The 15,444-nt window shown below is 35.2% G+C and overlaps 1 protein-coding gene across 6 annotated transcripts in view; it reads left to right on the top strand.

Moving 5' to 3' along the window:
- The window catches only part of LRCH3 (leucine rich repeats and calponin homology domain containing 3), a 150,085-nt gene that overhangs the window by 78,490 nt on the left and 56,151 nt on the right, over positions 1–15,444 (top strand). For all 6 annotated transcript variants that reach the window (XM_074214729.1, XM_074214731.1, XM_074214727.1 and 3 more), the window contains exons 7-8: positions 7,765–7,858; positions 13,738–13,858. In XM_074214729.1, the coding sequence (XP_074070830.1) occupies positions 7,765–7,858; positions 13,738–13,858 (215 nt within the window). The remainder of the gene's footprint in view (positions 1–7,764; positions 7,859–13,737; positions 13,859–15,444) is intronic.

Genomic DNA, 15,444 nt, shown 5'->3' with positions numbered 1-15,444 from the left:
TTTTTTTTTTTTTTTTTTTTTTGGTTTTTGCAAGGCAAATGGGGTTAAGTAGCTTGCCCAAGGCCACACAGCTAGGGATATGTCATGGAGGAAGTGATCATGGAGAGCATTCTAGGTGCAGAAGACCTATGCAAAAGCACAAAGGTGAAAAGTGGAATGATATGTATGTGGAACAATAAGTAAGCTAGTAAAAACAAAGTAGTTTTATTTACAGGAATGTATCATCATACACGGGTTGGGGAGTAATAGTGTGATCAGTTAAAAAAGGTGAGAACTAAATTATGAAGTACTTTTAAAAAACTTATTTTTACTATTTATTTTAAAAAATAATTTTGTCTTGACACAACATTGAGCAATCAAGTGAAATAGTAAGTATTGTATTTTAGAAATTCCAGTTTAACTCCAATATAGGAGATGAGTTGGAGAAGATAGAGACTAGAGGCATGGAGACCAGTGAGGAAGCTTTTACAGTTAAGTCAGACCAATAAAAAAAAAGTATTGAGGTATGATTTGGGCAGAGAAAAGGGAATGAATGCAAGAGATGTTTTAGGAGTAGAATCAACAAAATTTGTCACCTTTTTAGTGGTTTCTGTCTTTACTGACATCTTTTCTTCCTCTCATTCTCTTAGTATAGGCATTCTGTGTTCTCTACTAAATAATCTTCTTTGTATAGTCTCTCCCATGATTATCACATTTGCATTCTGAGTTTCAGTTATGATCTCTGTGCCATTGCCAACCTGATCGGTCCTCTAAGTTTCAGAGTAGGATCTTCAATTTTCAGTAGGACAACTCCACTAAAATCAGTCAGTCTAGAAACCTACTGTGTTTCAGGTCCTGGTGGTACAAAAAAGAAGCATGAGACAGTATATCCTGCATTCTAAAGGGAGAGATAGCATACCAACAGATAAATGCAAACAAGCTTTATTTAGGATAAATGTTTGAATGGTTAGTTCTTGTCCTTCATTATCAAAGAAGACCAAAATGATGTCATTATATTTGAGATGAATTACAGTGTGTCCAACTGGGCTGATCAGACCAAATGAGTGAGGAATGCTTTACCAGAGGTTGGGTACAGATAGCCTGTGAACACCTGGAGTGGGTCCTCTAAACTTAAGTATGTCACATTTCCTTTGGGCTACTTCAATTCTGCCTTTCTCATAGAGCACAGCCCCCTCAACTGATGAGGGTACACCATGCTGGGCTATCCTGTGCCATTGTCTCTCTTGCTAAAGTTCTTCAGTGAACCTCCACGGTGTCTTGATATTGCTTCTTCTGACCCCCTTGTGAGCACAAAATAGTTTTTTGGCAAGTGTACATCTGACATTCTAATGATGTGTCCAGCCCATTACAGTTGCACTCTGAGGTAATGTTGGAATGCTAGGTAGTTTAGCTCAAAAAAGGAAATAATTAACAGAGGGAAGGCACTAAAATTAATAGGAATTGGGAAAGGTTTCCTATAGGTGAGATTTTAGTTGGCTTAAGGAAGCCAGGTGGAGTTGAAGAGAGAGAACATTCCATATTTTGGGGACAGCCAGAGGAAATTCCCAGAGCTGAGAAATGGAATGTCTTGTTGTTGGAACAACCAGGAGAACAGGGTCATTATAATAAAGTGTACATGGTGGGGAATAGAGAAATAAGACCGGGAAGATAGAAGGCCTTAGGTTATGAAAGTCTTTGACTACCACACAGAGTACTTGTATTTGATACTAGATAACACAATGGAGATTATTGAGTGAGGGAGTGATGGTCAGACTTATACTTTAGGAAAATCCATTTTATGACTGAATGGAAGATGGATTAGAGTGGGGAGACACTTGAGGCAGGCAGATACAACAGGCTATTGCATTAGTGCAGGTGTCAGAGGCGGGGAGCCTTAGCAGAGCAGTAGCATTATCTGGAGAGAAAAGGGGGCATATTCAACAGATTTTTGCAATGGTGAAATTGACAAAGTCTTGACAACAGATTGAATTTGAAAAGATGAGGGTAAAAGTCAAGGACAACTCCTGGGCTGTGAGACTGAAAGACTGGGAGGATTGTATTGTTCTCTATAATACTAGGGAAGGGAGGAGCTAATGATTTCTTTTATGTCCTTGTTGAGTTTCAGACATTTCATGATGTCTAAAATGCAGGATTGGAAATCTAATGATGGGGGAGATTGAAAGATTGGAGCAAGTTAAATCAACTTGAGAATCATCAATTAGAGATGGTAATTAAATACCTGGGAACTGATGAGATCATCAAGGGAAGTAGTATGGAGAGAGAAGAAAAGAGGACCCAGAAGAGAACCCTAAGGGTTACCTATGGTTAGTGGGTTTGATATGGATAAGGATCCAACAAAGGAGACTTAGAAGGAATGGTCAGATAGATAGGAGTAGAACAAGCTGCAGAGAGGTCAAGAGAATGAGGACTGAGTAAAAGGCCTTTGGATTTGGCAACTGAGAGATCATAAGTATCTTTGGAGAGAGCAGTTTGGGTGGAATGATGATGGTAGAAACCAAATTGTAAGGGATTCAGAAGAAAGTAAGAGGAGAATAAGAGATACCTATTTGTAGATGGCTTTTTCTAAGAATTTATCTATAAAGAACAGAAGAGATATAGGATGATAGAATGAAAGAATCAGCAGGGTTGCTTTTTTTTTCAGGGTGAGGGAGTCACAAACAGAATCAGTGGATAGAGATTGAAAATAAGTGATAAAAAAAGTCTTTGTTTCAGGCTATTGTATCTTCTGGTTGACTAATAAAAGAATTGATGGATAAAAAAAGTGGTGAGTGGAGATGACAGAGAGGGTAGTTTGCTATAGAAGAAGGGATTGAATGTAATTGTCAGGTAGAAGGATTACCTTTAGTAAAGGATAAGGCGACCTCATCATGTGTTACAGAAGCATCTCATGAGAGAGAACTCATAGGGAATGACCTCAGTTTTTTACATAATATATAAGGCATTTGAGTTAGGGAGAGAGAGCGGGAGTCATGGGAAGTTTAAGGAGAGATAAAAAGGTTTAGGGATAACAGGTTTGTGAGGTATAGTAGGATTGCCTAGGAGAAGTTTTGTAACATCAAGGTGTATGCTTTATTAACATACACATTTGAATGACCTATTGTCACCTTAAGGTCAGTGGTTTTTAAATAGATTCAACATGTTTTCTCTAAGACTTGTTTCTCTTCATGACTTAGTTATTTTTGTTCAAAAAGTCCCAATCATACTTACAGCCTCAGTTTCACTCCTTCCTCTACCCCTTCAAATTATCCAAGATTTCTTAAGGTTGCAGGGATAACTTTGTTCAGCTATCAGTATTAAAGGATAGCTAAAATAGAGTGACACATTCCTTCGAAAACAGTTTATTACTATCATGGAGGATGCCCAAAAGAATTCCCTATAGAGCATGAAATTCTGTAGCAGCTTTTATTTGTGAAGGATATTGTACTGATGATATCAAAAGCCTCAAATATATTATGGTCTTTTCAATTAGATCTGCAGTCATTGGAAAAAGTTTCTATCTAACGGTCCACAATAGAGCCTAAATAAAATAGAATCTATATTTATCCTTTTGGGTTATAATTACCTGTTTGATTATATTTTCATGTTATTTTATGAATTCTGTCATGCAGTTTCACTTTTATATTAAAACATTTTCCAATTAGATTTCCAAGTTAAGGATTTATTTATCCAAAATATTACAAAATTGCATTTGGTTTGCTTTCTTTTTAAACAAGTATAAAGTTGCTTCTTTTTCTGAAATATCAAACCTCTTATAAACATATTTTTGTTCCCTCCCCTTCGCAGCCAGCCCCTCCAAAGTCATTGGTAAAATTCAGCAATAAGGGCTTATCAGATGTCTTCTTTGGAGTGTTAGATGCCAGCTTCACAATTGTGTCATTATCACTTGCCATCTTTAGAGTGTCAGATAATTGTCATTGTTGATACAGTTGCAACACCAGCTGACTGACTGAACAGCTGTTAGTCATTATTGATTTGTCTAGTCACAGCCTCAACTTAAGGGGAAAATGAGCTTTCCTCTTTTCATGTAACAGTTTTAAGCTCTCTGAGCTTGTCTTCAAAAAATCTAGTAAGTAAATTTTTGGTTATTTTTTTAAAGTATTATATACCTCAAGTAATACAATTAATTAAATATCTGTAGTATTTACATTTATGTAATTTCAACATATTATGCTGCCATAATTTTCAATTCCTACTTATTAAGTCTCTCTCAGGATTCTTTACTTATTCAATTATTCTCCTTACATATATGTCTAGAATAATGTTCAGTTTTTTCTGGTTCCATTTTTCCTCTGCTTTGCAATATTTCATAGTCTTTCCAAATTCTTGTCCATCTTAATTGCATAATTCAGTATCTTTAAATATTCCCTATTTCTGGATATTTAGGTTGTTTTCAGTTTTTTTTTTTCAATTTTAAACATGCTGCCATGAAAATTTTGAAGAAGTCGCTCTTTTTAAACCTTTGCTAATTCTCAGGTTATTTTCTTAGCGGTTTTTTTATAAACATTTATTAAATACCAATATTATCTTGATTGCATTTACCAGAATATAAAACATCCTGCTTTCAAGGTTTACTTTTTAGAAAAATTATTTTATAAATGAACTAGTGCGGGGCGGCTAGGTGGAGCAGGGGATAAAACACCGGCCTTGGAGTCAGGAGTAGCTGGGTTCAAATCCGACCTCAGGCACTTAATAATTACCTAGCCGTGTGGCCTTGGGCAAGCCACTTAACCCCATTGCCTTGAAAAAAAAAAATCTAAAAAAAAAGAAAAAAATAAATGAACTAGTGCATTAACAGATAAATGAGGGAAGGATTTTTTTACTACTTATGGTGGAAAAGCAGGAAGAGTATTTTTTATCACTAATTTATTTTAAAATGTAAAGAATCACAGGTGATATATTAGTTATGTGTTATTAATCTTTTTTAAAGCAAAATTTGAATAGTAATTTTAATTTTTCTATATTATTCATGAATGGTATTAAATCTTCATGAAAATGACTATATACTAGGAAAAAAAGAGTTGATGTTAAATTCATTTTTCTCTCTCCAGCCCTTTTCTCCCATCCAAAAAAAAAAAAATACTATTTGTTATAGAGACAGCACTACTTTAGTGGTCAGAAGACTGATCTCACAGCTAGTACAAACTGGGACCATGTCTCATCTCTGACACATATTGACTTTGTGACATACTAGTCAAGTCATTTAACTAGTCTGTTCTCAAAACAATTCTCTAAAGGCTATAAGTTATAGTGAAGGTGTTGACCTTCATAGTTTCCTCACCTGAAAGTTTCCTAAACCAATGAAATTTCAGATTTTTTTCTTGAGAGATTTTAGTATTCAACTAAGATTTACTAAATAATTAGACCAGCTTGTGAAGAAATAAATTGCATATTGTAAATTTGTATTTGAGTCTTTACTGTAATTTAGAAAATACAGATTTACAATTTGAAAATACCTTATTTTAGTTAAAAACATTTTACTAATTTCAAATACACAGTGAATCATTAAGCATTTATTATATGTCCACTGTGAACCAAGAACTGTGTTAAGCACTTCAGAAACAAAAAGGTCTTTGTACTCCTTTGATTGAGGGAGATATGTGCATAAGTAATTAAATGTAAAACACATGTAAAATAAATAATAAAGCTAACATTATATAATGCTTATCACGTGATTCAATCATCACAACTTATTTGGTCCTCCAACAATCTGGGAGATAGTTGCTATTATTTTCTAGATCTTATTGATAAATTTAAGTGACTTGCCCAGGATCACACCGACAAGTATAGGAGAGGCCATATTTGAACTCACATCTTCCTGATTCTAGACTTGATAAACTATTCCCTGTGTTAGCTTTATTGTTTATGTAATTGTGAGAGACTACACTGTGATATCTACCGTATAATTTAATTTCTTTTTAAAAAAAGCCAACCAGAAGCCCATAGGCAATAGTAAAGGGTGCCCACTAGAAAAGACAGTGCCAGTATATGCAGGCAAGACAGAAGTTTCCCCACATGACCTGAGATTTAGGAATAAGGGACTCCCACCAAAAAAACCCCCAAACCTAAAGATGGTTGCTAATAGTAGCGTACTGGAGCTGATTCATGCCAAGAATTAATTATTAAATTATCAGCATGAGCAATTATACCTTGGAAATCAACAAATACTATATTTTGAGAGTCTGTTGCTGGAAAATGTGTGATGGGCTAAAGGTTTCAGGTGTTTGAACAAATATTTAAGAATTCACTTAAAAGATCAACTCTGACCACAAAGAATTTACAAACAAAAAAAAAAGTTTAGCTATTACTGTGATTAGCAAAAGCTTAGGAGAGAAAGAATAAAGCTAATTACTGATTCCCTATGGGACTTAGTGTCATCTAGACCAGTCACTTCCCTCACCCTGTGAGGTTAAACAGTATGGAAAAGTATTGAAGCTTGAGAGATTGCCTGGGGGATCACGCTTCCCAAGAGTGGGCTAGCTTTCCATTGGAAGACAGACTGTAGTCAGTAAACTTTTAAAGGGCATGGAAGATGAAATAATTAGGTATACATTGATAGGGACAGTAATTAAGGGACATGTAGATTCGGGTTAATAGTTCAAAGACTTAATCATTTCAGACTAGGGCAAGGATCCATTATTTTGTTATTAGGGGTTTGATTTGAGCCTAGAGGCAGGGATTTAGTCAATACTTGGGGGTAAGGGGGGGAGGGGGCAAGGAACTTTACTAAAAAATTCATTGACTTCTTTTTAATAGCTTGTATTTTGAGTTGAGGGTGGGAGATAGTGTTAATGAAAGATACATGGTCAATGCAGAGGGGACAGATTAATTGAAGAACATATTTTTTCTTAGCATTTCCTCTACTGCTATAAGAATTGATGAGCACAATGCTTTTAGAAAAGCCTGGAAAGATTTCACATGAGTTGTTGCTAAGTAAAGTGAGCAGAATTGTACCCTGTAACAGCAATATTGTAATGATGATCAAACATTGAAAGACTTAGCTATTTTCAACAATATAGTGAAAGATCCAAGATAATTCTGAAGAACTTAAGATGAAAAATGCTATCCACTTTCAGGGCAAGAACTGATAGAGACTGAATGCAGATTGAAATGTGCAAGTTTTCACTTTGTTTTTTCCCTAGTTTTTATGGAGGAGGTGGGTTCTTAAGTTTTCTTTCACATGATTAATATGGAAATATAATTTGCATGATTATAATCTATATCAAATTGCTTTCTGTCTCAGGGAAGGGGAAAAGGGAGAGAATTTGAAACTCAAAAAATGTTTTTTAAATGAATGTTACAAATTGTTTTTACATTTAATTGGAAAAATAGTATTTAAAAAAATGAAACCTGTTGCATCTATTGTATACTTCTAAAAAGTCAATGGTATAGAGATTTTTATTTTCATTTGTAATCCTCTTTTTTAGGGTCTACTTTGTACATGGAAATATTAATTTTTTTGTTGCTATGAGAATTAAAATTTTTAATAAAATAAATACAAGGTAAATTTATGAGAGAGAAGAAACATAGCTGGAGGCCTCATGTAGAAAAATGACTCATGAACAAAGTTTTAAAGGAAAATTGGGGTTATAAGAATCAGAAGTGACGTCAAAGTGAATGCTTAATCAATAATACATTTATTATGTAAAAGCCACTTAATTCACTGAATACTGCAATTTCTTGATACTATCATTTCATTTTGAATAAAAGTATCACTTTAGAATTTGCTTTGGCAATGTAAATTAATTGAAAATTATTTCTTCACAGCCATGAAGAATTGTACTCAAGTCGTCCATATGGAGCCCTTGATTCTGGTTTTAATAGTGTGGACAGTGGTGATAAGAGGTGGTCAGGGAATGAAGTAAGTAATTTTTAAATATTCCAAAAAAAAAAGGAGAAAAGGGAATTAAAAATGGAATATGTTCTAATTAATAGTATTAAAAATTTTTTCACATACAACATTAAGTACTTATAAATGACTGTTATAAGCACATAATACATATACAAATGAACAAAATGTATAATAGTCTGAATATAGACCACACATCCCTAAACTTCCGTCATGCTTGTGTAAAACCAAAGTATATTCTATACTGAATTATAAAAAGGACAGAAAAATAATAAAGAAAAAATGTCATAATAAAAATAAACAATATGAGAAGACATAAATGAACTGATCCCAAGTAGAGAAAGCAGAACTATAAAACCGTGCACAAAATTAGGGTAATGTGCATGAAAATTCTAAGAAAATTGTAGCTCTTTAAATACAACCTAAATAAGACCAGTGGTAAAATATATCTCACTACTTCTTGTAGAGTTTTGAGGATTTGGGTACAGAATATTACATACAAAGACAAGTATGCTCTTTTGTTTGGTTTTGCTTATCTTTATTTTTGTTGCAAGGGATGGATCAATGAAAAGCATATTGGGAAGTGATGTCAAAAAACTTTAAGAGTCTATATATATATCGGGCCGGCTAGGTGGCACAGTGGATAAAGCACTGGCCCTGGAGTCAGGAGGACCTGGGTTCAAATCGGGTCTCAGATGCTTAATAATTACCTAGCTGTGTGGCCTTGGGCAAGCCACTTATCCCCATTTGCCTTGCAAAAACCTTAAACAAAAAGTCACATAATCTTTATTTGTGTTGAAAGTTGTAGAAAAAAACCCACTATAGTTTGGCTTGGTAATTTTATGACTTATTTAAGTATATAGGTTTTTTTTTAATTTTAGCATTATGGACCAGTTAATATTTAGGAGCATTTATTTAGATAACCCAATTTGAATAATTTAGTACGCATGGCAATCCTCAAAATATCAGAATCCAATTTAATTGCCATAAAATGCCTATTACCCTTTTACTTCATTAATTATAACACAATTAATGACAGTGAGCATTGGGTAGTATGCCAGAATTTAATTTTTTTTGTCCCTTTTTCTTGGAGAAGACCATGACATCAGGAAGGTGATGCTATGACATACATGTGAATTGGATTTCAGTGAGGGGTTGCTGTGCTTAGTCACTAGCCTCACTTTATCCTCCAGAACCATCTGGATCCAGTGGCCAGATAGGAATCTGGACAACTGGAGATGGCCCTGGATGCGAGGCAGTTAGGGTTAAGTGACTTGCCCAAGGTCACACAGCTAGGAAGGGTCAAGTATCTGAGGCAAAACTCCTGTCCTCCTGACTCCAAGACCAAAGCTCTATTCACTGTATCATCTAACTGCCCCTACCAGAATTAACTAGACAGAAGTATTAAGGAAGGAAAGAAACCAGCATTTATTGCTTACCATATTCCAGGCACTGTGCTAAGCACTTTGTGACTATTATCTTCTTTGGTCCTCAGAACAGTCCTAGAAAGTAACCTAAAAGGATTTCCAATTTTGTAAATTGGGACAGAGCAAGGTTAAATGACTCAACAAACATTAAACAATTCAGATACCATTGATTCTGTCTCTGGGATGGATTGCATTCTTTTCATAAGTCCATCAGAGAAATTGCTTCAATACTTTTTCCCCACAGTTGATATATTTTTTTTTTAGGTTTTTTGCAAGGCAGTGGGGTTAAGTGGCTTGCCCAAGGCCACACAGCTAGGTAATTATTAAGTGTCTGAGACTGGATTTGAACCTAGGTACTCCTGACTCCAGGGCCTGTGCTCTATCCCCTGCACAGCCTAGCTGCCCCCACAGTAGCTATTTTTAACTATATTTCCTTCTAGTCTATTTCTCCCCACTCCCATTTATTCTATTCTCTCTCCTTTCACCCTGTCCCTCCTCAAAAGTGTGTTGTATCTCACTACCCTCTCCCATGATCTCTATCTCTCTTACACCTCCCTCCCCTCCTCCTGTCCCCCTTTTTCCATCCCTTTCCTTTCCTTTTTTCTCTAGGGTTAGAGTTCTATATTCTATTGATTGTGTATGTTATTTCCTCTCAGAGCCACTTTGGATGAGAATGAAGGCTCACTCACTCCCCCCCTTTACTTTTTCCCCTTCTACTCCATTGCATAAGCTTTTTCTTGACTCTTTTATGTGAAATATCTTAGCCCATTCTACCTCTCCTTTCCCTTTCTTCTAGTACATTCCTCTTTCATCATTAACTCCATCTTTATAATTGATCATGTATTTTTTATATTCAGCTCCTCCTGTACCTTGTCTATCGATGCTCCTTCTAACTGCTCTGATACATGAGAAGGTTTATATTAGTTACAGTGCCATCTTCCCATGTAGAAATATAAGCAGTTGAAAGCCATCATAAATCCATCATAAATTGCCCTTCCTATCTGCCCTCTCTGTTTCACCTCAGTCTTGTACTTGAAGATCAAATTTTCTTTTCAACTACGCTCATTTCAACAGGAAAGTTTGAATGTCCCCTATTTCATTGAATGTTTTTCCCCTGAAAGGGGATGTTCAGTTTTGCTAGGTTGTTGATTCTCGGTTGTAAACCAAACTCTTCTGCCTTCCAGAATATCATATTCCAAGTCCTACAAGCCCATTATGTAGACTGCCAAATCCTATGTAAAATCCTGGCTATCACACCATGGTAATTGTAGCTGCTTGTAACATTTTCTTCTTGACTTGGGAGTTCTGGAATTTGGTTATAATATTCCTGGGAGTTTACATTTTAGGGATCTCTTTCAGGAGGTGATCAGTGGATTTCCTCAATTTCTACTTTACCCTCTGCTTCTAAGATTTCAGGACAGTTGTTCTTGAAAACTGAAATCTAGGCTCTTTTCCTGTTTCATGACTTTCAGGTAGCCTAGTAATTTTCTCCTTGAATCTTTTTTCCAGGTCAGTTGTTTTTCCAATGAGATATTTCACATTTCTTCTAGTTTTTCATTCTTTTGGTTTTGTTTTATTGTATCTTGATTTTTCACGTAATCATCAGCTTCCCTTAGCTCCATTCTACATTTGAAGGAGTTATATTCTTCAGAGAGCTTTTTTATCTGCTTTTCCATCTAGTCAATTGTGCTTTTTAAGGCATTCTTTTTCTCATTGATCTTTGGACTGCATTCTCCATTTGACCTATACTGTTTTTTTGCATGCTATTTTCTTTGGTAATTTTTTGTATCTCCTTCACCAAGCTGCTGACTTGGTATTTATGATTTTCCTGCATTGCTCTCAGTTTTCTTCTCAATTTTTCTCTACCTCCCTTACTTGCTTTCAGAAGTCTTTTTTGAACTTTTCCATAGCTTGAGACCAATTCCTATTTTTCTTGGAGGCTTTGGATACAGAATCTTTGACTTTGTTACAGTCTTCTGAGTGTATATTTTCCTTCTCCATTGGACTAAAATAATTTTCTATGGGAAGATTCTTTTTCCTCTATTGTTTGCTCATTTCCCCAGCATATGACCTGATTTTAAGGTACTTCCAAAGCTTATGGGTTTTTTTGGAACATTTCTGCAAGTATCTCAGTTCCTTCAATGTCTTATGAAAGACTGGCTGTTCTCCTGCCTGTGCTCTGGTCTGTGGATGACCACAAGCACTCTCCTCTACCCTGGAGCTGTGAACAGGGTTCTTGCCCTCTTGCCCAGACTGGGCCCTGGATCTGAGTATGGGCAAAGCAACAGAATCCTGCCTGAGGGATAGTGGAGTGACCTCTACAAATCTCTTCTCTCCCACTCCGTCTGTTAGGTGGCTCTGCAGATTTCCAGAGAGCGACTACATCAAGGTCTCAGGGGAGGCTGTGCTGAACTGGGCTTTGCACTCACTCTGGTGGGGCAGAGTTTTCCCACTGCCCTTCCACAACCCTTGAGTTAAGTGGTCTGGAAACCACTCCAGCTGCCATGGACCAGGCGCCCCATGGGCTGTTCCTGGAAGGCTGGAGCTGGGCTGTTCTGTTGTTCTGGTGCATGTAGCTGCAGCCCTTTCCAACCCTGGTCCTGGTGGAATGGACCTTTCCTGTAGATTTTCCAAGTTGTCTTGGGCTGGGAAATGGTTTCACTCAGTCTTTCTATGGGTTCTGCTCTCTAGAATTTGGTTGGTCATAATTTTACAGCATTTGAAGTGTTCTAGGGAAGAGCTTCTGGGAATTCTTACCTCCATGACACCATCTTGGCTCCCCCCCCCCCCATAGGTTATACAGTTGAGGTCAAATTTGAACTCCACTATTTCTCACTCAGGGTCCAGCATTATGTCCACTAAGTCATGTACCTGCTTGTAATTGATTAGCTAGTAGTGTGGTTTACTTCCCTCAATAACTAATGTGGGCCAAATCTTTAAGATTTGTGTTATTTTTTGGATTTTTGTTGCCAAAAACACTGAAGGATACTTTAAAGGCAAAACTTTATTACTGCCTTTTAGAGATAGGAACTGGGTTTTAAGCTTTCAAATCAATATATTAGTTTATTAATTATTTTATTTAATAGGTCCTGTATGCAGAATGCTAAATTTTGAGAGGTGCAAAGATGCAGTAAAATTCCTTAAATACATAGAAGGCAATTTAATTTGATCCCTTTATATTTCATCTTTCCTATTTTTCTTTCTCTCCTACATGGTTACACTCCTTCCTCAATCTCACTTTTTCCTTTTATTACTGTTCTTTTATTGTAGTCCACTTGCTAATTCAGGCTTTAGTTGTTCACATTTCTGGTTTCTCAGAACAAAAGGGAAATAATTGAGTAAGACAGTGCCTAGAAACTATCTTAGGAGCCATTGAAGAAAAGGCATCTTAACTCTTTTCTGAGGTAGTCAAGGGGAAATCATTGTTCATGGTATAAGATGTAATTGGAAACTGTTTAAGAAAATAAAATACAGTACAACTTAGACAGTATTAACTTATGATTTTCTTCAGTAATACATTTCTATATGAGTTTGATCCCACCAGTATATAGGGAACTGATTGTAGCATAACTATTTTATAAAATGAGTAGGGCAAGGTGGTTTAGAACAGTGTTTCTAGGTAATAATTATTTAGGGAGAGAAGAGAAGTTTCCTACTGATGAGATAGAAAAAAGGAATCTACCTCATAACCATTTATCTTTAAGGACCAACATTCTAAATAAATTTTTGTGATTTTATTTTGTTTAATATCTAATATTGCCACATTATTGATTTCTATTTTTCAAGGTAAGTATTGGGTTTCATCTTTTATATTCAGCCACCATTTATTAGTCTTATTATAAAAATGTTTTTGTTTTTTTGGTTTTTTTATTTCTCTGATTGCATGTTATGAAAGTTTTTCAACATTCATCCACATGCATATTTATGTTACATGATTTTATTTCACCCTTCCTTTCCACCCCCAGTGGTGAATAGTCTAGTGAGCATTGTACAAGTACATTTGTGTTTAACATGTTTACATATTAGTCATTTTCTGTTTCAGGGATTAGGATTAAGGAAAAAGAAAGAGAACCATGGGATAGGGAAGGAAAAACATAAGAGAAGTTTTTAAAAAGTGAACCTAGTGTTCATTCAGATTTTGTAGTTTGTTTTGTTTTTTCCTCTGTTTTGATATATATATATATATATATATATATATATATATATATATATATATATATATATGCAGAGAGAAAGAGAGAGAGAGAGTATTGTCTATAACAGGTCTCCCAGTGTTGTCCTAGCTAAAAGTTGTTAAAAAGTGACATAAAAATAAACTTTAGCATACAACAAATACCTGAGTTGGACTTTTGACTCTATTCATTTAGTATACAATTTTCCATTCAAATTTAGATATTAATTTTTTATATGTTTATGTCAACTAAAGTTAAAAATAATATTTATTGTTTTTAATATTTCATAAAGCCTACAGATGAATTTTCAGATTTACCTTTGCGAGTAGCAGAGATTACTAAAGAACAGAGACTGCGAAGAGAAAGCCAGTACCAGGAAAACCGAGGCAGTGTAGTCGTAACAAATGGTGGAGGTAAATATACATTGATGACATATAAATTGTTCAGTCTTATTTCTCCACAAATACTTTCTTGCATCTCCTTCCATTTGTTCTCCTTCCTATAGTTTCTTCTCTGTCCCTGCAGCCTTTTTCTTTTTCTTTTTGATTCCAGAAACTTGTTTTATATATGGAATAGATTTACACATATATCAGTACTATGATGCAGTTTAAATTTTTTTTCTGATTTATTTTAAAATATTCCCCCTTTTAAAAATTTTTTGTATCCTTTTTCATTTGAGGAAAAACCTTAATGAAAATAAAAACAGAAACTTTTTGTGTTATTGCTGTAAATATTTCAATCTCTTTTTAAGTTGCATGCAACTTGCATCAAAACCATAGGCAAGGGGCAGCTAGATGGCAAAGTGGATAGAGCACCAACCCTGGAGTCAGGAGGACCTGAGTTCAAATATGGCCTCAGACACTTAATTACCTTGCTGTGTGACCTTGGAAAAGTCACCTAACCCTATAACCTTGCAAAAACAAAAAATCATAGTAACTATCAATTTTTGGCCCATATTTAGAAAGGAAAGTGACTTAATTTGTTATATTTGAGCTTAATCATTGACTTTTCCCCAAAATTATGCCCTTTCAGAGGTTTTTGGATCTTCATTTTATTGACTTTAGTAATTAAATGCTGACCATTGCTCTGGCTCAAAGATTGGTAAAAAGGAGTTCCTGAGTCCCAATTAATTCTCATTAATTACCATTCTTATGAGGTAAAGTTTGTTGTATCATTAAGTCTGTGATGTACAGATGGGAGGAATTTAAAGATCTTCTTCAGTCCTTTTGTTTTACATTTGAAGAAACTAAGGCCCACTGAGATGACATCAAGTGTACTTGTTCATATTTTCAGAAAAAAATGATCAAGGAGAAGAAACTAAGTGGCACAGTAGGTAGCGTGCTAGACCTGGAGTCAAGAAAACACAAATTGAAATCTGGCCTCTGATGCATCCTAGCTGTGTGACCCTGGACAAGTCACTTAACCCTGTTTGCCTCAATTTCCTCATTTGTATAATGAGCTAGAGAAGAAAATGACAAACTAATTCAATATCTTTAATGAGAAAATCCCAAAAGGGGTTTGACATAAACCATCTGAAGAGTCAGATATGACTGAAACAACTGAACAACAGACAGCAATATGATCAAAAATGACATCACAGAATGATTTTCAGGAAGTTGATAAGAAAACAGACTCTTCTCTATGTTTCCTGAAATTTTTTTCTTCTCACTTCTTTTGAGTACTAGTTTCTTTTATTTTCTTTTTCTCACCAATTAGTATTATCTCATTTCATATATGTAATAATGTCTGAGCAGTTTATCATTTTAACAGTTCATTTATTTCTTGTGATATTATTTTGGCTATATGGAATGGGGCTAGTCTGGCAGAGACAAGAAAATGGAAATTAAATTTATAGTTTAGTTTTTCTGTGAGATATGTATTTTATCTCCTTTATATAAGTAAAGTGATAACTTGGAAATTTATTTTTTACTTTGACTAAATTTGGGGGAGGTACCAGACTTCTTGACCTGTGAGAGACTTGTGATGTGGACACTATCTC

The sequence above is a fragment of the Macrotis lagotis genome, chromosome 1 (assembly GCF_037893015.1).
Source record: "Macrotis lagotis isolate mMagLag1 chromosome 1, bilby.v1.9.chrom.fasta, whole genome shotgun sequence".
In the NCBI taxonomy this organism is placed as follows: Eukaryota; Metazoa; Chordata; class Mammalia; order Peramelemorphia; family Peramelidae; genus Macrotis; species Macrotis lagotis.
The sequence above is the reverse complement of the archived record's forward strand: the minus strand, read 5'-3'. Positions and strand labels throughout refer to the sequence as shown.